This window comes from Phoxinus phoxinus (assembly GCF_949152265.1).
Source record: "Phoxinus phoxinus genome assembly, chromosome: 10".
NCBI lineage: Eukaryota > Metazoa > Chordata > Actinopteri > Cypriniformes > Leuciscidae > Phoxinus > Phoxinus phoxinus.
In genome coordinates, this window is record NC_136885.1 from 37,143,627 (window position 1) to 37,164,701 (window position 21,075).

At 42.6% G+C, this 21,075-nt stretch overlaps 2 protein-coding genes across 3 annotated transcripts in view; one reads left to right on the plus strand and one right to left on the minus strand.

Moving 5' to 3' along the window:
* vps13b (vacuolar protein sorting 13 homolog B) overlaps positions 1-1,408 on the plus strand; it is a 214,153-nt gene extending 212,745 nt beyond the window's left edge. Inside the window, exon 62 of the mRNA XM_079624835.1 lies at positions 895-1,408. Coding sequence (XP_079480961.1) covers positions 895-1,140 — 246 coding nt within the window. The 3' untranslated portion in view covers positions 1,141-1,408. The remainder of the gene's footprint in view (positions 1-894) is intronic.
* A 3,626-nt stretch (positions 1,409-5,034) lies between these two features.
* On the minus strand, positions 5,035-16,293 carry fbxo43 (F-box protein 43). Of its 2 annotated transcripts, none has more exons than XM_079626597.1 (5): positions 16,185-16,293; positions 12,308-13,507; positions 12,131-12,239; positions 9,563-9,730; positions 5,035-5,721 (listed from the first exon to the last, which is right to left on the minus strand). In XM_079626597.1, the coding sequence occupies exons 2-5, from the start codon at positions 13,465-13,467 to the stop codon at positions 5,473-5,475; spliced, it is 1,686 nt and encodes a 561-aa protein (XP_079482723.1). In that variant the 5' UTR covers positions 13,468-13,507; positions 16,185-16,293; the 3' UTR covers positions 5,035-5,472. The 2 variants fall into 2 exon arrangements, with proteins under 2 accessions (XP_079482723.1, XP_079482724.1); XM_079626598.1 differs by lacking the exon at positions 16,185-16,293 and adding an exon at positions 15,651-15,822 and having other exon boundaries at positions 5,048-5,721.
* Positions 16,294-21,075: the final 4,782 nt, after the last annotated feature.

The window sequence follows — 21,075 nt, forward strand, 5'->3', positions numbered from 1 at the left end:
TAGGACATGACTGTGTATAATCGTGTGTGTCTCGATCATGTGTGTGTATAGGACATGACTGTGTATAATCATATGTGTGTCTCGATCATGTGTGTATAATCGTGTGTGTGTCTCGATCATGTGTGTATAATCGTGTGTGTGTCTCGATCATGACTGTATAATCATATGTGTGTCTCGATCATGTGTGTGTCTCGATCATGTGTGTATAGATCATGTGTGTGTCTCGATCATGTGTGTATAGATCATGTGTGTGTCTCGATCATGTGTGTATAGATCATGTGTGTGTCTCGATCATGTGTGTATAGGACATGACTGTGTATAATCGTGTGTGTGTCTCGATCATGTGTGTGTATAGGACATGACTGTGTATAATCATATGTGTGTCTCGATCATGTGTGTATAATCGTGTGTGTGTCTCGATCATGTGTGTATAATCGTGTGTGTGTCTCGATCATGACTGTATAATCATATGTGTGTCTCGATCATGTGTGTGTCTCGATCATGTGTGTATAGATCATGTGTGTGTCTCGATCATGTGTGTATAGATCATGTGTGTGTCTCGATCATGTGTGTATAGATCATGTGTGTGTCTCGATCATGTGTGTATAGATCATGACTGTGTATAATCATGTGTGTGTATAGATCATGTGTGTGTCTCGATCATGTGTGTATAGATCATGACTGTGTATAATCGTGTGTGTGTCTCGATCATGACTGTGTATAATCGTGTGTGTGTCTCGATCATGACTGTGTATAATCGTGTGTGTGTATAGATCATGACTGTGTATAATCATGTGTGTGTGTCTCGATCATGACTGTGTATAATCGTGTGTGTGTATAGATCATGACTGTGTATAATTATGTGTGTGTGTCTCGATCATGTGTGTGTCTCAGGCCGACGGGTCCCGCGAGCGCCTCTCGGAGCTGCAGTACAGTCGGCTGGTGGAGTTCGTCACCGGAGCGTCTCAGTTTTTGTCTCCGTCTCAGTCGTCGCGTCACCAGCCGCCCGTCACTCCCGCGGATCCGCCGCCCACCGTCTCCAGAACATACCAGTACCACGCAGACCCGGCCTGCGCGCGCGTGTTCGTCTGCAAGTTCACCATGGTGAAGAACAGAGCGCTGCGCATCGGCTTCCACTGACGCTCGCATCACAGACTTCATCTGGTTTACAGAGCGTACATCACTTTGAGACGTCACTACATCAGCCAAAGCTGCTTTCTGTGTGAATGTGATGCTTTAAACCAAAAGACGGCCTTCATTTATTTTTATAAGCAATGCAAGGAAGATGGTTTACTGTTTTTTTATTGTATTATTCGCTCCTGTATTCTGGTCTAATGAAAATATGAGTCTGTTGCTTCATAATGAATCTGCTTATTTTGTAATAAAACATGGGATATTTGAAGATGTATCATGAGCTTGACACCAGTTGTTTGGTTGTGTGAACAGTGTGTTTGGTGTGTGCGGTGTACAGCCTCGTTTGACCCCGTGAGCGTCTGACCTGCGGCTGCGTTAGTGAAGAGCTTCTGTCTGCAGGGAAAACATTCACTCGGTCACTTGAGATTCAAACATTCACTCGTCAGTCACTGGAAATTTAAACATTCACTCGTCGGTCACTGGAGATTCAAACATTCACTCGTCGGTCACTGGAGATTCAAACATTCACTCGTCGGTCACTGGAGATTCAAACATTCACTCGTCAATCACTGGAGATTCAAACATTCACTCGTCAGTCACTGGAGATTCAAACATTCACTCGTCAATCACTGGAGATTCAAACATTCACTCGTCGGTCACTGGAGATTCAAACATTCACTCGTCAGTCACTGGAGATTCAAACATTCACTCGTCGGTCACTGGAGATTCAAACATTCACTCGTCGGTCATTGGAGATTCAAACATTCACTCGTCGGTCACTTGAGATTCAAACATTCACTCGTCGGTCACTGGAGATTCAAACATTCACTCGTCAGTCACTGGAGATTCAAACATTCACTCGTCGGTCACTTGAGATTCAAACATTCACTCGTCGGACACTGGAGATTCAAACATTCACTCGTCGGTCACTGGAGATTCAAACATTCACTCGTCGGTCACTGGAGATTCAAACATTCACTCGTCAGTCACTGGAGATTCAAACATTCACTCGTCGGTCACTGGAGATTCAAACATTCACTCGTCAGTCACTGGAGATTCAAACATTCACTCGTCGGTCACTGGAGATTCAAACATTCACTCGTCGGTCACTGGAGATTCAAACATTCACTCGTCAATCACTGGAGATTCAAACATTCACTCGTCGGTCACTGGAGATTCAAACATTCACTCGTCAGTCACTGGAGATTCAAACATTCACTCGTCGGTCACTTGAGATTCAAACATTCACTCGTCGGACACTGGAGATTCAAACATTCACTCGTCGGTCACTGGAGATTCAAACATTCACTCGTCGGTCACTGGAGATTCAAACATTCACTCGTCAGTCACTGGAGATTCAAACATTCACTCGTCGGTCACTGGAGATTCAAACATTCACTCGTCGGTCATTGGAGATTCAAACATTCACTCGTCACACACTGGAGATTCAAACATTCACTCGTCGGTCACTGGAGATTCAAACATTCACTCGTCGGTCACTGGAAATTTAAACATTCACTCGTCGGTCATTGGAGATTCAAACATTCACTCGTCGGTCACTGGAGATTCAAACATTCACTCGTCGGTCACTGGAGATTCAAACATTCACTCGTCGGTCACTGGAGATTCAAACATTCACTCGTCGGTCACTGGAGATTCAAACATTCACTCGTCGGTCACTGGAGATTCAAACATTCACTCGTCGGTCACTGGAGATTCAAACATTCACTCGTCGGTCACTGGAGATTCAAACATTCACTCGTCGGTCACTGGAGATTCAAACATTCACTCGTCGGTCACTGGAGATTCAAACATTCACTCGTCGGTCATTGGAGATTCAAACATTCACTCGTCGGTCACTGGAGATTCAAACATTCACTCGTCGGTCACTTGAGATTCAAACATTCACTCGTCAGTCACTGGAAATTTAAACATTCACTCGTCGGTCATTGGAGATTCAAACATTCACTCGTCGGTCACTTGAGATTCAAACATTCACTCGTCAGTCACTGGAAATTTAAACATTCACTCGTCGGTCATTGGAGATTCAAACATTCACTCGTCGGTCACTGGAGAGTCAAACATTCACTCGTCGGTCACTGGAGATTCAAACATTCACTCGTCAATCACTGGAGATTCAAACATTCACTCGTCGGTCACTGGAGATTCAAACATTCACTCGTCGGTCACTGGAGATTCAAACATTCACTCGTCGGTCACTGGAGATTCAAACATTCACTCGTCGGTCACTGGAGATTCAAACATTCACTCGTCGGTCACTGGAGATTCAAACATTCACTCGTCGGTCACTGGAGATTCAAACATTCACTCGTCGGTCATTGGAGATTCAAACATTCACTCGTCAGTCACTGGAGATTCAAACATTCACTCGTCGGTCACTGGAGATTCAAACATTCACTCGTCGGTCACTGGAGATTCAAACATTCACTCGTCGGTCACTGGAGATTCAAACATTCACTCGTCGGTCACTGGAGATTCAAACATTCACTCGTCGGTCACTGGAGATTCAAACATTCACTCGTCGGTCACTGGAGATTCAAACATTCACTCGTCGGTCACTGGAGATTCAAACACTCACTCGTCGGTCACTGGAGATTCAAACATTCACTCGTCACACACTGGAGATTCAAACATTCACTCGTCGGTCACTGGAGATTCAAACACTCACTCGTCGGTCACTGGAGATTCAAACACTCACTCGTCGGTCACTGGAGATTCAAACATTCACTCGTCGGTCACTGCCTATTAAACATCGTATACATTTTAAAATATTGCTGATTACTTAAAGCACTGAATGGTTTAGCTCCGCGGAACTTGAGCGAGCTCTTAACGCATTATAGTCCTTCACGTCTATAACGATCTCAAAATTACGCCCAGTTAAAGGGATAGTTCACTTTGAAATTAAATTTTGGTATGTTTTAGCTTACCTGAAGTGCATCCAAGATGTAGGTGTCTTTGTTTCCCCAGTAGTTTCAATTTTGATATTTTTAGGTCAAACCGTTCTTGTCTGTCAGTCATATAATGCAGGTCTATGGTCACCACCTCAAAGAGCACGCACAGACAAGTCCAAGTTAAACAATTCCCCATCGCAAGTACACATTGACGGCCTAAGACACGAAACGACCGGTTTGTGTGAGAAAACGAACAGTATTTATTTTAAATGTAAAATAAATGTATTTATACATATGTATTAGTCCACAGACTATGCTAGAACGCGCACACACCCTCACATCACTTGGGCGTGGTTGTGTACAAGAGGTAAAAAATATATATAGTGTTCGTTTTCTCACACAATTCGCTCGTTTCGGGTCTTGCCTGCACACATATATTCAAATGTGCATACCTATAGATTAAACATGTCAGCGCTCATACAGATTTGTGTTTTTGAAGTTTGCGCGGAGATAACGTCTTTAAAAAAAAATTCAAAGTTTGCGTTCTTGTGCGGATGAGCGGCCGGAGCGCGTTAAGGGTTTTCTGTTAGAGCGGTGTCGTGTTAGCGGCCCCCAAGTTAATAACTAATGATCTTTGCAACGGAAGTGAATCAATCAAAACTAACTTTATCTGGACAATAACTTTATTCTAGAGCTGCTGTAAAGCCTGAACACACTCTGTTGATATACTTTAATTTCCTATTATCACTGTAAAGCTGCTTTGAAACAATATATATTGTTAAAAGCGCCATTTAAATGAAGGTGACTTGACATATATACACACTCATTTTCACACACACAATTACTTTCTGTATTGATCAAAATAAATGCAGGCTTGCTAAGAAATTTCTTTCAAAAACATATATATACATACATACACTTCTGAGAGATCTCACGCTCTTTTCTAAAGTGGCCTGATCATTTCTTATGATTACAGTGTTTGGATAAAACATGACGCATACATAGGTAAAAAAGGGCTTTATTTAAAACAATGTATAAAAACAGGCATGTCAAGAGTAATATGTACATACATGTAGATTCACAGGACCAAAATTAATACTGTACAGAAGTGCAAAACTCATGAGAAATTCATGATTAAAAACAAACCCACACATAGAGGAACGCAAAATTCCGCAAAAACACACTCACTCACTCAGAGCCGCCTCACGTTGTGTTTGCTCCGAGCGCTGCCCGGCAGCACGTCTCTCCGGCTCCGGCGTTTGGCCAAAACACACACTCACTCACTCTCACACACACACTCACACTCACACTCACTCAGAGCCGCCTCACGTTGCGTTTGCTCTGAGCGCTGCCCGGCAGCACGTCTCTCCGGCATTTGGCCAAAACACACACTCACTCTCACACACACACTCACACTCACACTCACTCAGAGCCGCCTCACGTTGCGTTTGCTCTGAGCGCTGCCCGGCAGCACGTCTCTCCGGCTCCGGCGTTTGGCCGACAGGTGCGCGCAGTCTCTGGCCCCGTGGAAGGAGCTCGAGCACGAGGTGCAGAAGCGGAAGCGGCAGTCGCTCCAGCTACACACACCCTCGGCGCGCAGCGCGTGACAGCGGGCCGGGTGCTCGCAGCGAGGACACGGCTTCAGGTGCTCGTCACTGAACAGCGTTTCTGCCACCTGAGGGTCCACACAGAGAGAGCCATTAGTACCAGCCAACGGGGAACGTTCGCTCAACGTCAGGAAATACATTCCAGTACGTCATGCAGCCAAAACAGACTTCGATGCTTGATGACAAAATAACCCTTTAACCCTAGATGGTTGAGTCAAGTCAACAATATAGATAGTTTCAAAGCAGCTTTACAATGATAATAGGAAATTAAAGTAACAGATTGTTTTGGCGTTACAGCAGCTCTAGAATAAAGTTATTGTCCAAAATAGGGTCCTAGGTGCAAGCGTCAAAAAATAAATAAAGTAGAAGTTATCTCCGGGCAAACTTTAAAAACGTGAATCTGTGAAACGTTGCCGATGTGCAAATGCATATTACGCGTTTAGTCTATGCGCGTTTGAATATATACGTGCGTAGGCATGTAGTCTTTCTCTACAAATTGACCTCAACAAACTACAGAATCTTTTTTATCGCTTCCACGTGTCCATGCGAACCGGAATTATTTTGACAACGTTTTATCTGTACAGAGGTACAGGGAAGGAGGCCTTCAGGAGATGTGTCAGGGGAGAGACTACAGTGTGTGTGTGTGTGTGTGTGTGTGTGTGTGTGTGTCCAGGCTCAGGTCCTTCATCAGATCTGGACTCATCATCCGGCGGACTGCGGTAAACCTCGGGGTAAACGGAGACTAATATTAGCGTAGACGCCACTGTTCTTCTGATGTAGCGAGTAGGGAGGGGTACCGATGGGGTATTAAACGGGCTCCGGGCTGAATTTTGAGAGACCGCTGTATCGATAAGCTCGGACGTTATCGGTTCTGCTGTCGGTACTGGAGAAATTAAGAAAATACACCTAGGCTACTATTTATTATTAAAATAAAGACGTCATTTAAAAAAAAAAATTCTCGCCCGCCATTTCTATGTATACTAATATTAAACCATTTGTCCGTGATGCATTTTTGCTATTCGCAGTCCAGAAGAGAGATCTCACGCGGAGCCACAGCGCACACAACACGAGCCCTGCTTAATGAGTGACGACAGAACTAAACATTCAAACGGAGCCCGGTGTCACTTTAGATCGTGATATTAGTCTGATTTTATTTTAGATTTCGGCTTCCAAAGATTATAAAAATAATATATTGAGTGAGGTAAAACCATTAAAAACTATATCTGTCGAGCGCAGCTTCTTCCCTTCGCAGCGGTGCGCTGTCATTTCTCCCTGAAACTCAAACTTAACGACAGAATCTGCACGATCAGTGATTGTTGTAAAATGCAGTCTAGCTACTGTTGCTAAATTGCGGGACCAGTTTAATAATAAAAAGAGCTATTAAAAGCATAACAATCTAAAAGAGATGCTGTTCGCAAGGCGGCGCACGCTCTGAAACAGAACAAGACAAGCAAATTATACTTTGGGTTTCATGTGCGCGTCGATCAAACGTACACAAAAATGTGATTCACTTAAACGCAGTTAATGTCTTAAATGGAGTTATGGGAGTAGTTGGGAGAATGGGAGTAGTTGGGAGAATGGGAGTAGTTGGGAGAATATGGTGCATCAGTAGCCTATCAGATCTGCACTCGGTCTTAAAGGAGCCGCAGTCTAATAAACATGCGGACGAGTGCGCCATTACTGCGAATCACAACTAAAGGCAGAGAGAAAAATCACTCACAGCTCTGGAATGAATAACTTCAGCTTTAATAAGCATTAATCTATGATAAACTATGCAGTGTTATTTTACATTTGATTACTTTATTAGATTTTTAGAAACCATACCTGAACAGTTAGGGTTAGTAGACCTTCCTGAAATTAAAGCACTGTGTAGGCCTTTATAATGTGCATCTTTGTTTTAATTATTTATCTTTTGTTTATCTTTGTTTAATAATATATATTATATTATATATAATAGGGCTGTAACGATTTACGATATTAAACCGAAATCGCGACACTCAGATCCACGAACCTGTGTCGCGGTATGAGAAGGCAGATCGCGATCGACACACCCCTTCCCAGACTTATCTTTCTCGTCCAGAATAGATCCTAGGGCTGTGACGGGGTCTTTTACATATTAGGTATGGGAATTTCAAGCAAAAATAATATTCGAAGATCGCTGGGTATCATTTGATTATTATTCAAAAATCGCACCTCTCCCCCACACGCACGAGCACACACACACACACACACACAAGCAAACACCAGAGCAAGTGAGCAAAGCGCGCGGTGTTTGCTTGTATGTGTGTGTATGTGTGTGTGTGTGTGTGTGTGTGTGTGTGTGTGTGTGTGGCACCGGCGCGCGCGTGAACTGGAGCTCACCTTATAAACGAATCGAAACTTAGAAAGCTTGAAATACTTTTACTTGATTTAATGTTAATTCAAAACATAAAGAAATGGCGGTTTAGGCTAATTCGTAGGAAGTGTGCATTTCTCTATATAGGCGCGTTCACTTTGTGGCAAGCGTTATTCCTGCGCTTGAGATGCGGGTCATGCGGAATAGGCAATATATTATTTGTGGTTTACAGCACAGTAAGCCTCGGTTACCTCAGAAGAATTTTTAACATGCTCGAATCATCTCCACAATGGAGTATAGTTCTGTTTGTTTTTCAAAAGTATTTTGTTACAAGAAAACAGAGTTATAGCTTTAGCTATTTATTTATTTGGCTTTTAAAATCCTCCCTCCTCGCAAGAATCGCGGTTTGTATCGAATCGTGGGTCAGAAATCGGGATACGAACCGAATTGTGGGTTTGCTGTATTGTTACAGCCCTAATATATATATATATATATATAAAACAAAAAGAACCGATAAGAATACCATTTAAGTACCGGTTCGATAAGCAGTATTGGTAAGAGTAGTAATACCGTTAAAACCTTAACGATACCCATCCCTAGCAACGAGTACATCAGGGTTTACGGGAAGTGTTCCCGGTCCCGGCTGACCTAATCTATGCAGCCTAACATTGAGTTATAGAAGTCTATAATGCATTATGTGAATGCTAGGCCAAAGATATGTGTCTTTAATCTAGCTTTGAACTGACAGAGTGTGTCTGCTTCCCGGACAATGTTAGGAAGACTGTTCCAAAGTTTTGGTGCTAAATAGGAAAAGGATCTACCGCCGGCAGTCGATTTTGATATTCTATGTATTATCAACTGGCCGAAATTTTGAGATCGCAATAGACGTGAAGGACTATAATGCGTTAAGAGTGAATTGGTGAATTGGTAAGTTTCATCAGGGCGCGAAGAAATATAGAGCTGAGTATCGTCGGCATAACAGTGAAAGCTAATTCCATGTTTCCTAATGATATCTCCTAATGGTAGCATGTACAGAGTGAACAGCAGCGGTCCTAGTACTGAGCCTTGTGGTACGCCATGCTGAACTTGTGATCGAGAAGACATCTCTTCATTTACTGCTACAAACTGATAACGGTCAGATAAGTATGATTTAAACCATAATAGTGCAGTTCCACTAATGCCAACATTATTTTAAAATGTTTAAATGTAAAATGTTTAAAAAAAAATTGGTCAATGGTGTCAAATGCAGCACTAAGATCCAGTAACACTAATAGAGAGACACAACCACGATCGGATGATAAGAGCAAATCATTTGTGACTTTAACGAGAGCTGTCTCGGTACTATGCTACGGTCTAAATCCGGACAGAAAATCCTCAGATATCATTTCTTTCTAGAAAGGAACACAGTTGTGAGGATACTGCTTTTTCTTATATCTCTGACAGAAAAGGCAGATTCGAGATCGGCTTGTAATTGACTAATTCTGTAGGATCAAGTTGTGTTTTTTTAACAAGCGGTTTAATCATAGCTAGCTTAAAGGTTTAATAAATATGATCAGCACAGGTGAGTTGCGCACCTGCAGAAACTGCCTGCGTCTGGAGCTGGTGTGGGTCGGGGTGGCGGTCGGGGTGGCGGGCGGGGGGGCGAGGGGTGTTCGGGCCTGAGCCTGTACGCTGCCCAGAGCCGACCTGCACATCAGCGCCGCCCTGGTGTCCGCATCCGGAACATGAGCCGGCTTTCCACCCTACAGACAAACACAGAGGAAAGCTCAGCACTACATCCTTCACTGTACGGAGACTGACAGAAGATCAACCTCCTGTATTTATCAGTGCGTTTCTTAAATGCATGATCTTAACTCGATTATACCCAATAATCCAGCAGTGTGGGTTCATGCGTTAACCTGTTTTTTTATTTATTTATGGGAGTTAATCATAAATGCTTCAACAAAGTGATGAGTGTGAGAGAGTGAGTGAGTGAGTGTGTGTGAGAGAGTGAGTGAGTGAGTGTGTGTGAGAGTGAGTGAGTGTGTGAGAGAGTGAGTGAGTGAGTGTGTGTGAGAGAGTGAGTGAATGTGTGTGAGAGAGTGAGTGAGTGTGTGTGAGAGAGTGAGTGAGTGAGTGTGAGAGAGTGTGTGAGAGAGTGTGTGAGAGAGTGTGTGAGAGAGTGTGTGAGAGAGTGAGTGTGAGAGTGAGTGTGAGAGTGAGTGTGAGAGTGAGTGTGAGAGTGAGTGTGAGAGAGTGTGTGTGAGAGAGTGTGTGAGAGAGTGTGTGTGAGAGAGAGTGTGTGAGAGAGAGTGTGTGAGAGAGAGTGTGTGAGAGAGAGTGTGTGAGAGAGAGTGTGTGAGAGAGAGTGTGTGAGAGAGAGTGTGTGAGAGAGAGTGTGTGAGAGAGAGTGTGTGAGAGAGAGTGTGTGAGAGAGAGTGTGTGAGAGAGAGTGTGTGAGAGAGAGTGTGTGAGAGAGAGTGTGTGAGAGAGAGTGTGTGAGAGAGAGTGTGTGAGAGAGAGTGTGTGAGAGAGAGTGTGTGAGAGAGAGTGTGTGAGAGAGAGTGTGTGAGAGAGAGTGTGTGAGAGAGAGTGTGTGAGAGAGAGTGTGTGAGAGAGAGTGTGTGAGAGAGAGTGTGTGAGAGAGAGTGTGTGAGAGAGAGTGTGTGAGAGAGAGTGTGTGAGAGAGAGTGTGTGAGAGAGAGTGTGTGAGAGAGAGTGTGTGAGAGAGAGTGTGTGAGAGAGAGTGTGTGAGAGAGAGTGTGTGAGAGAGAGTGTGTGAGAGAGAGTGTGTGAGAGAGAGTGTGTGAGAGAGAGTGTGTGAGAGAGAGTGTGTGAGAGAGAGTGTGTGAGAGAGAGTGTGTGAGAGAGAGTGTGTGAGAGAGAGTGTGTGAGAGAGAGTGTGTGAGAGAGAGTGTGTGAGAGAGAGTGTGTGAGAGAGAGTGTGTGAGAGAGAGTGTGTGAGAGAGAGTGTGTGAGAGAGAGTGTGTGAGAGAGAGTGTGTGAGAGAGAGTGTGTGAGAGAGAGTGTGTGAGAGAGAGTGTGTGAGAGAGAGTGTGTGAGAGAGAGTGTGTGAGAGAGAGTGTGTGAGAGAGAGTGTGTGAGAGAGAGTGTGTGAGAGAGAGTGTGTGAGAGAGAGTGTGTGAGAGAGAGTGTGTGAGAGAGAGTGTGTGAGAGAGAGTGTGTGAGAGAGAGTGTGTGAGAGAGAGTGTGTGAGAGAGAGTGTGTGAGAGAGAGTGTGTGAGAGAGAGTGTGTGAGAGAGAGTGTGTGAGAGAGAGTGTGTGAGAGAGAGTGTGTGAGAGAGAGTGTGTGAGAGAGAGTGTGTGAGAGAGAGTGTGTGAGAGAGAGTGTGTGAGAGAGAGTGTGTGAGAGAGAGTGTGTGAGAGAGAGTGTGTGAGAGAGAGTGTGTGAGAGAGTGTGTGTGAGAGAGAGTGTGTGAGAGAGTGTGTGAGAGAGTGTGTGAGAGAGTGTGTGAGAGAGTGTGTGAGAGAGTGTGTGAGAGAGTGTGTGAGAGAGTGTGTGAGAGAGTGTGTGAGAGAGTGTGTGAGAGTGAGAGAGTGTGTGAGAGTGTGTGAGAGTGAGAGAGTGTGTGTGAGAGAGTGTGTGAGAGAGTGTGTGAGTGAGTGAGTGAGTGAGTGAGTGAGTGAGTGAGTGAGTGTGTGTGTGAGAGAGTGAGTGTGTGAGAGAGTGAGTGTGTGAGAGAGTGAGTGTGTGTGTGTGTGTGTGTGTGTGTGTGTGTGTGTGTGTGTGAGCGAGTGAGTGAGAGAGTGTGTGTGAGTGACAGTAAAGAGTCTTTACTGCAAATTGAAGAGCGAATGTTTGGAAATATATTGCAAACTCCGACTCTTTCAGGACTGAAGAAAGGATAAAAATGTGTTCTGATCTCTTGCAGCCGAAGTAGAAGATTTATTTAACATCACATAAGCACCGATGCTTAGGTTTGGACGTCACTAAATCCTGTAGAAACGGATGACTTGCGTTGCTGGGTTTGCATGTAAACCGGGTTAATTCAATAAGCTGATATTTAGGAGTGATCAGCGTGTGTGAAAACATGCGCAGACTTAATGCAAAATTACCGCGTTTATGATAACTGGACGCCACTCGCATTCAACACGAGGTCATGTGACAGTGCAGCACTGGACAGTTTTATCTAGAGTTTCACCTCCAGTGCTAGGGAGATCTTGAGCTCTCGGATGTGGCACCTCCTCCTGTGAGCGGCTCTCCGGTCTTCAGTGATGACATCGCTCCAGTCTTCACACACCTGACCGAACCTGCAGCGATCGCACGTTATTTATTGCTTCACACACAGAACGATGAGGAATATCTGCCCGTCACTGACCTGTAGATGTCGGCTGCAGACAGAAGACTCAAGATCACCGCTAGCACGTGTCTCAGGTTCCTCATCCTCAATTCTGAGATCACGTCCACCTTGTCGAGGCCCATTTTGCGGCCAATGAGCCCCGAGAGCGGCAGGCTGGTTCTGACGGGCCCGTCCCGCAGCAGGTCCTCCAGGCTCGACCCGCGGCGGCTGATGGAGAGCACGGCCTGTAGCGCCGGTGTCAGCGACAGGTCCTGCATCTGCAGCGTAGCGGCGCTCAGCGGCGTCCCGTCCAGGAACACCTCGTCCTTGTGCGGGTCGGCCCGCGGGTCTCTGGGCCCGTCCTCGGACTGAGATCCTCCCTCCCGGAGCGTGGACAGTCTCCGCTGCCTCTCCAGCCGCGAGCGCCTCTTCTCCCGCCCGCTCGAGCCCGGCAGAACCAGCTCCTGGAACGAGCCGTCATGGTCCACCGAGGAGTCGTGGGATTTATCCAGACCCAGAGAGCTAAAGCCGCTGTCCTCCAGGGGCGTGTCCGGGGGCGTGTCCGTGTCCAGAACCTGCTTCCCTGCGCACACCGGGGACCGGAAGTTCTCCTCCGTCATGCCGTGTGTGTGTGGAAAGTTCTCCTTCGTCAGGTCGTGTGTGTGTGGGAAGTTCTCGTCCGTCAGGTCGTGTGTGTGAGGCGAGCTGGGAGGACCGGCTATGATGCTCTCGTCCGGGTCCGGTTCGGTGAGGCTTGTGTGGGTTAGGGTTACGCCGCTCCTGCCCGACTCCAGCGTGGACGTGACAGCCTGGGAGAACAGAAGACGCCGTTTCCGACATGAGAACACAAAGTCATCCACTTTTAAAGTGCTGTAAGACAGAGGCCCGGTCGGGCTGATGTCCGGGGAGTCGAAGCTCTCGCGGGTCAGGTGATCCGGTGTGGTGAAGCCACTCTTACTCCCGTCGGATGAGGAGCGGGACACGAGCAAGCGCCTGCGGAGCGACCCGTCCTTCCGGGTCAGCTTCGGCGTCTCGCACCAGGCTAACGGCGCGGCCGGTTCTGTGATCGAGTCCCTGGACCGGGTCTGGTCTCTTCTGTGCAGGAGAACAGTGGCCTTGGTGCCGTTGGGATGGCGCTCTCTCCTGGGTGTAAAGGCCCGGTCCATTCGGCCGCTGCCGGGAACCTGCGCACCCTCCATTATCTTCGGCTTCAACTAGCGCTCGCTGGACCCAACAGTGCTGTCAAACAACACAGGGAATTAAAAGTGAATCTGTGCATGTCACATCCTTTTACAACCATTTATTTACAGGTGATCTTGACTCTGAGTGATGTATCAGCGCACCGGATTACTGCCCCACCTCGTCGATCGAGTACTAACCCTGCTCAGGCATGATGGGTTCGCTATTTTCCTCCTACAGCCTGCGAGGACTTTGCTACGGCATATAAAGCAGCTGATGATGATTAATGAATCGGCTCTCAGAAAGCCCAGACGCTGATGCAGATCTCAGTCTGTTTAGTAATACCTGCATGGACATTGTTAACAACATTTCTCCCTTAAAAACTAAACGCTCTATCAAAAAATCTTCACCCTGGTTTAATGACTATCCGTTTACTCCGACGAAACTGTAGACGGGCAGAACGCAAATGGCTCAAGGATACCAATAGTTTTCTCTGATTTAAGGATCCGCACCCGTTGGTCAAATTACTATTATTCTTATGTGTTGTAACGCGCGAGGATAAAGTGACTATCATCACCTTATACGGCGGACTCGGCGACGGGTATAATACACTGCGAGCGCTGCTTTTAAATGAACATTTCTTTAAAACAAAATGTATTTGACAAAATTGTATTTTCTTAATGGCATTTAACAGGCTTGACTCTGTTGAAACTTAAACTGGAACATGCTCATATTTGAGAGAATGTAGTTAATATTTTCATTAATAATGATTCATCATATCCAGCCGCAACCCACCCGGAATTAATCAGAATGTTATTTTTAATAAAAGACATATCGCGCTGTTTTCCTTAATTTTCTGGGTCAGAACGTCTACGTTGGGTTGTTTCGGCAGTGTGTAGTGTAAACGCAAATATCGGATACGGGTCACTTTTAAAAGATGTAAGCGGGTCGTCCAAAAAAAAAAAAAAAAAAAAATCGGATATAGTCAGTAAATCTGAACTGGGCATCAAGACCTGCGGTGTAAATGCAGACTATGGCTCTGGTATCCCGGACCTTGGCGAGGTAAATTCTCATGTTACCCCATCTGCTAAAAATGTAGATGTTCCGTTTGATTCAGGCCTCCGTTTAATAAACAAATTAAGTCATAAAATCATGTTTCTTTCACTTACGACATCTTGCAAAGGTCAAATCTTTTCTCTCTCTCCAAAGAACTTCGAAATAGTCACACTTTTAAATCAAAGCTTAAAACACATTTTCTTAATGTGGATCTTTAATGCATTTTTTAAATTTTAATCGTATATTTAATGTTTTGTCTGTAATTGTATCGATTGTAACTTTGTTTTTGATTATATTGTCCTGTTCAGCACTTTGGTCAACCATGGGTTGTTTTTAAATGTGCTTTATAAATAATGAAATAAAAAATAATGAAATTAAATTATTGTGATGTTAATTTTCTGGTAATCTTGAATCAGAATAAGTTCCTCTTGCTGCATCTCTTCTCTGATGACGAGGGCGGGGCAACCTGTCACTCACATGAGATCCACCAATAGCAAACCACAACCATCCAATCAATTCCCCACAGACACAATCATGTTTCATGCCGACTTTAAAGGGTAGGCTCACCCCAAAATGAAGCTCAGATGAGGCTATTTTAAATGAAATCTGAGATTTCTGTCCCTCCATTGACAGCTATGCGGTCAAGACAGATTTTTCATTTTACCACTTTGATGCTTCAAAAAGATAAAGAGCTTGTAAAACAAATCCATATGAATCGAGTGGTTTAGTCTACATTTTCTGAAGAGATACGATCGCTTTACATGATGAACAGATTAAATTTAGGCTTTAATTCACATAAACACAAACAGAAGCTCAAGCATTAGAACCAATGATGAGGAGATGCTCATTGTCATTGGTTCTAATGCTTGAGCTTATGTTTGTTATGAGCTTCGGCAAGAGCCAAAGAGTCAGAATTGTGATATAAAGTCACAATTACCTTTTTATATTTCCATTACGTGGCTGAAACAAGCTTTTATATATTTATATACAATTCTGTCTGTCAGAAATTAGTTCAAAGTAATGTCCATATGGCAATGATTTACAGATATAAAATAAGACATGTTATGTTGGTAATTAATGTAAAGTATTCAGACACAATAAACGTGTGCTAGTGATGATTACAATGGAAGGATAATAATAAAGATACCAGTATGGAAATTTTCAGTCAGAAATATCAGAAAAGCCTGGAGAAATTCAGCGTTCAGGTTTTGAAATCTTCCACCGTCCAGACTGTGTAATTAAAAGACTGTTTTGTTAATTAGTTTTACATTCGGTTCTGGCGACAGGAGTCGGTTATGGTCGCTATGGTGACGCGCTGAGCGTTTCCCTCCTGCAGATTCAAACTTCGCGCCGCTTGAACTGCGCGTGCACGACAGCACCAACACACACACACACACACACACACACACACACACACACACTTAAGGCATATATAAGAAGCATAATTCGTTTTTGACAGTTTTTGTGAAGAAACATGCGATTTACGCCTCGCCGCTGACTGAAAAATGCCGAAATAAGAGAAAAACAAACGACACACACCGTCAATCAGCTGTGGCTTATCACGCAGGCGTTGACCACACACACACATAGAGGGCTGTGACACGTTTATCGAGGAAAACTTTTCAAATTGACAAACTTAAATCATTATTAAACCCTGTGAATAAAAGACTTCGTTACTTACGCGTGTCGGGTCAGAGTCTCATGCCACTGCTGCACTGAGAGAGAGAGAGACGGTGAGCAGCGGGTCAATGAGGCTCCACCTTTCAAATTTCCTGCGTATTTCACTGATTGGACGCGGATTTAAAGAGACTAATTTATGCCACGGAATCATTTCAACAATCGAACATAAAATATTTAATAAAAAAGGTTTAGATTTATTAATGAGATATCATGGATTTCGAAAATGTTACAAATAAACATAAAATAAGTACTCTACTTTTTTCTAACGAAATAATTTTGTAATTATATATTTTCGACCATTGCCATTTTGAATTAAAAAACTTCCATAAATAATTGGAAAAATATTACAAGAGAAAAGTTGATAGGCTATAATTTATAATCTTAAAAATATTTATTAGTTTAATTGTGTGAAGTGATTGGTCCATCCTAAACAGCGCTGAGAAATGTTTTGGGTGTCACGTGACGCGTCGGCCGGACTCTGACGTAGGTTACACATTTCTTGTCATTAATTTTTAATCACAATATATTATCTGTTATCTTCATGAATGCAGGCATGTATTTACATTCATACTAAGTTTTCTTTACATGTGATACACGTTCTCTTGACATTTGTAGAACACAGTCAGTGAGACGATGACAAAACGACATGGTTGGTTATGAAAAAATAAATGTTTTGATATAATACCATGTTTAGACTTTAGAGTCAGATTTATAATTGTGTACATAAGTGGTTCTAAAACTTTTCAACACAAGGGGGGGGGGGGGGGGGGGTATTTAAAAAATACTGTTTATTTAAAACAGTTTATTTAAAAAAATAAACAGTGTTTATTTGGTGCTAAATAGGAAAAGGATCTACTGCCGGCAGTCGATTTTGATATTCTATGTATTATCAACTGGCCGAAATTTTGAGATTGCAATAGACGTGAAGGACTATAATGCGTTAAGAGCTCGCTCAAGTACTGCGGAGCTAAACCATTTAGTGCTTTGTAAGTAATCAGCAATATTTTAAAATGTATACGATGTTTAATAGGCAGCCAATGCAGTATTGACAGAACGGGGCTAATATGGTCATACTTCCTGGTTCTGGTAAGAACTCGAGCTGCTGCGTTTTGAACTAGCTGTAGTTTGTTTATTAAGCGTGTAGAGCAGTAGAGCATTACAATAATCTAGCCTTGAGGTCATGAACGCATCAACTAATTGTTCCGCATTTGTCAATGAGAGCATATGGCGTAATTTAGATATATTTTTTAGATGAAAAAATGCAGTTTTACAGATACTAGACACGTGACTTTCAAATGAAAGATTGGTATCAAAGAGCACACACACACACACACACACACACACAGGTTCCTAACCGACGACGAAGACTTAACAGAGCATCATCAAGTGTTAGACAGTACTCTAGGTTATTACGTGTGGAAGTTTTTTGTCCAATAATTAGAATCTTTGTTTTTTCAGAATTTAGTAGTAGGAACTTACTAGTCATTCAGTTTTTTATATCCGCTATGCATTCCGTTAATTTTGTAATTTTGTAGGTTTCGTTAGGTTTTGAAGAAATATACAGCTGAGTATCGTCGGCATAACAGTGAAAGCTAATTCCATGTTTCCAAATGATATCTCCTAATGGTAGCATATACAGAGTGAACAGCAGCGGTCCTAGTACTGAGCCTTGTGGTACGCCATACTGAACTTGTGATTGATAAGACATCTCTTCATTTACTGCTACAAACTGATAACGGTCAGATAAGTATGATTTAAACCATAATAGTGCAATTCCACTAATGCCAACATAATGTTCGAGTCTATTTAAAAGGATGTTGTGGTCAATGGTGTCAAATGCAGCACTAAGATCGAGTAATACTAATAGAGAGATACAACCACGATCGGATGATAAGAGCAAATCATTTGTGACTCTAACGAGAGCTGTCTCGGTACTATGGTACGGTCTAAATCCGGACTGGAAATCCTCGCAGATATCATTTCTTTCCAGAAAGGAACACAGTTGTGAGGATACTGCTTTTTCTAATATCTCTGACAGAAATGGCAGATTAGAGATCGGCCTGTAATTGACTAGTTTTGTAGGATCAAGTTGCTGTTTTTTAACAAGCGGTTTAATCATAGCTAGCTTAAAGGTTTTTGGTGCGTATCCTAGAGACAAAGATGAATGAATGATATTAAGAAGAGGATCTATGACATCTGGAAGCATCTCTTTCAGCAGCTTAGTCGGTATAGGGTCTAACATACACGTTGTCGATTTAGATGATTTAACGAGTTTAGAAAATTCTTCCTCTCCTATAGCAATGAATGAATACAATTTTCCCTCAGGGAGACTACAACGCACTTCCTGATGCGATACTGTATTAGACGGTTGCATAGTTATAATTTTTTTCCTGATACTATAAATCTTGTAAGTAAAGAAGTTCATAAAGTCATTACTGCTGTGTTGCTTGGAAACGTCTGGGCTTGAAGCTTTCTTTTTCGTTAGTTTAGCCACTGTTTCAATTAAATACCTAGGATTTGTTTATTTTCTTCTAATAGGATTGAATAATAAGCAGATCTGGCAGCTTTAAGCAGAATGCCTCTCTGTATAAGATCATGCTCTCTTTCCATGCAATGCAAAATACCTCTAGTTTTGTTTTCTTCCAGTTGCGCTCCATTTTCTGTCTACTTGCATTGGACATGCTGGTTTCGGCCTCATCATGACCTCATCTCCTAAATCAAACACCTGTGATTCAGCAAATACCTGCTAATGGACTCGCCTTCACGTAAAGCAGCGAGTTGACCAGTGTGTGTGAGTAAAGGCTGGACACACAGATATAGTTCTTGCCCTTAGATGGAGATATTGCTTCTTTACAGAGAGGAACTGCAGCAGGAAACGTTAGTGCCGTGCAAAATGTAATGTGTAATTCCATAACTCATCACAAATTTATCGGAGTATAAAGTGCATTTAGGCTACTTATTAAAACATTTTGTCAAGTAGAGAGTAAAAGTTGCTAATATATTTGATACTCATTAAAACTAGCAGGTATCCAAAAAGATAATTACAGCCGACAGTAATTACATTTACTCAAATACTTTACAGCCAAAAGTGACTTCCGGAGGCGATGTTTGTTTTTAATTATCCTGTATGATTAAACCATCAAAATGTAAGGAAATTACTTTATATTTTTAAATCTTTTTAATATGAGACAATAACAAAACACTATACTTGGTTAAGGTATTTATCTCAGAAAATAATTTGGCAAAAAGGGGTAAACTACAGGTTTTATTTTACTATGCAAAAAAAAAAAATGCACACAAAAACACAAAGCAGTGTGGATTCATACCTGGGACAGTCTCACGCACTTGGCGTATATGGTACATTAATTGGCATTTCCAATTATTTTATTTATTATTATTTGGCTACTTGTATTAATAAATTAATATTACAAATAATTTGCCCCGCAGTTATTTCATAGTGCATCACCGCATAACCAATGCGAAGATTAGACAGATTTGTTTATTCCTCATTTAAATTGTTAAAAACATTTTTAGATCTATTATGCAATATTCACAATAAAGCACAGCATCAACTTAGAATAGAAAAGAATATACTTTATTGTCTCCTAGGGGAAATTTGACATGGACTCAATAGTGCGTAGTGCATAGTAGTAGCTGCCCTTACAGGCAATAAATACACGTAAAATACAAATAACAGCTAAAAACTTACACATAGGCTACATTCACACATAAATATAAATAAAATACAAAACAACAAGCAGAACACCAAGTTATTGCACACTTCCCAGGCCTCATCGTCCAAATATATTTAACATTTTTATTTAAAATTTTGATGGAGGTTGGTACAAAAGAGTATTTAAACCGGTTCAATTTAGTTTTTGGGATTCTGTACCTTCTGCCAGAAGGCAAGAGCTCGTATTCCGTTTGAAGGATGTGGAACGGGTTCAACAGTACTCTCCGCCTAAGTACAGACTGCTCATAGATGGACTGAAAGGAGAGCTTTCCAGTCCTCCCCATCACCTTCATAGCAGTCTGTACCAGGCGCTGCAACTTTGATTTGGACTATGTGGAGAGATTGCCGAACCACGCCGTCGTCCCATACCTGATGAACTCTCTATCACTGCCTGATAAAATAAAAACATGATGTTCTGGCTGACACCAAACACCATCAGTCTGCGTAAAAAAATACTTTGTTGTAAACGGGAACATACACGATCACTCCAGCTTAAGAAGTTATCCAGGTGGATACCCAGATACCTATAAAAAGTGACCTGTTTGGTCTCATCCTTGTGAATGGACAATGGGTATGATCCCCTCCGACCGAGGGTCAAACACCATCTCCTCAGTTTTTTTAATGTTACGATACTTTAAAGGGCCCCTATTATGACATTTAAAATGCTCCTAATGTTGTTTAGGGAGTCCCCAACAACAGTTTTACGTGCATGCAATGTCAAAAAACACTTTTGTTTTCGTATAATATGCATTTATTTTTACCTGATTTGCTCACCGACTCCCAAATGATTCGTTCAACGACTCATTTTTCCAAACCCCTCCTTTGCGCGACGCTAATCTGCGATTGGTCAGATGACCCAGCAGTGTTTACAGAGATAATACTTATTGCTTAACACGGAGTAGAATGATGCTTTTATCAATTAAATCGTGTTATAATAATGATTATAGTCCACTGCTTTATAGTTTGTAGTAAAAAACGAAAAATAAGATAAATAATTTAATGTTACTTTAGCGAGCATAGCCCAGAGTTCATATTGTAAAAGCACAATCAGTCTTTGTTTGCTTTAGCCCGATGCATAAACATAACGTTTTTACAACAAAAAAAATGCAGTTACGTTACTACGAGGTATTACTCTATTCTTTAAGACAACTCCGAAAAC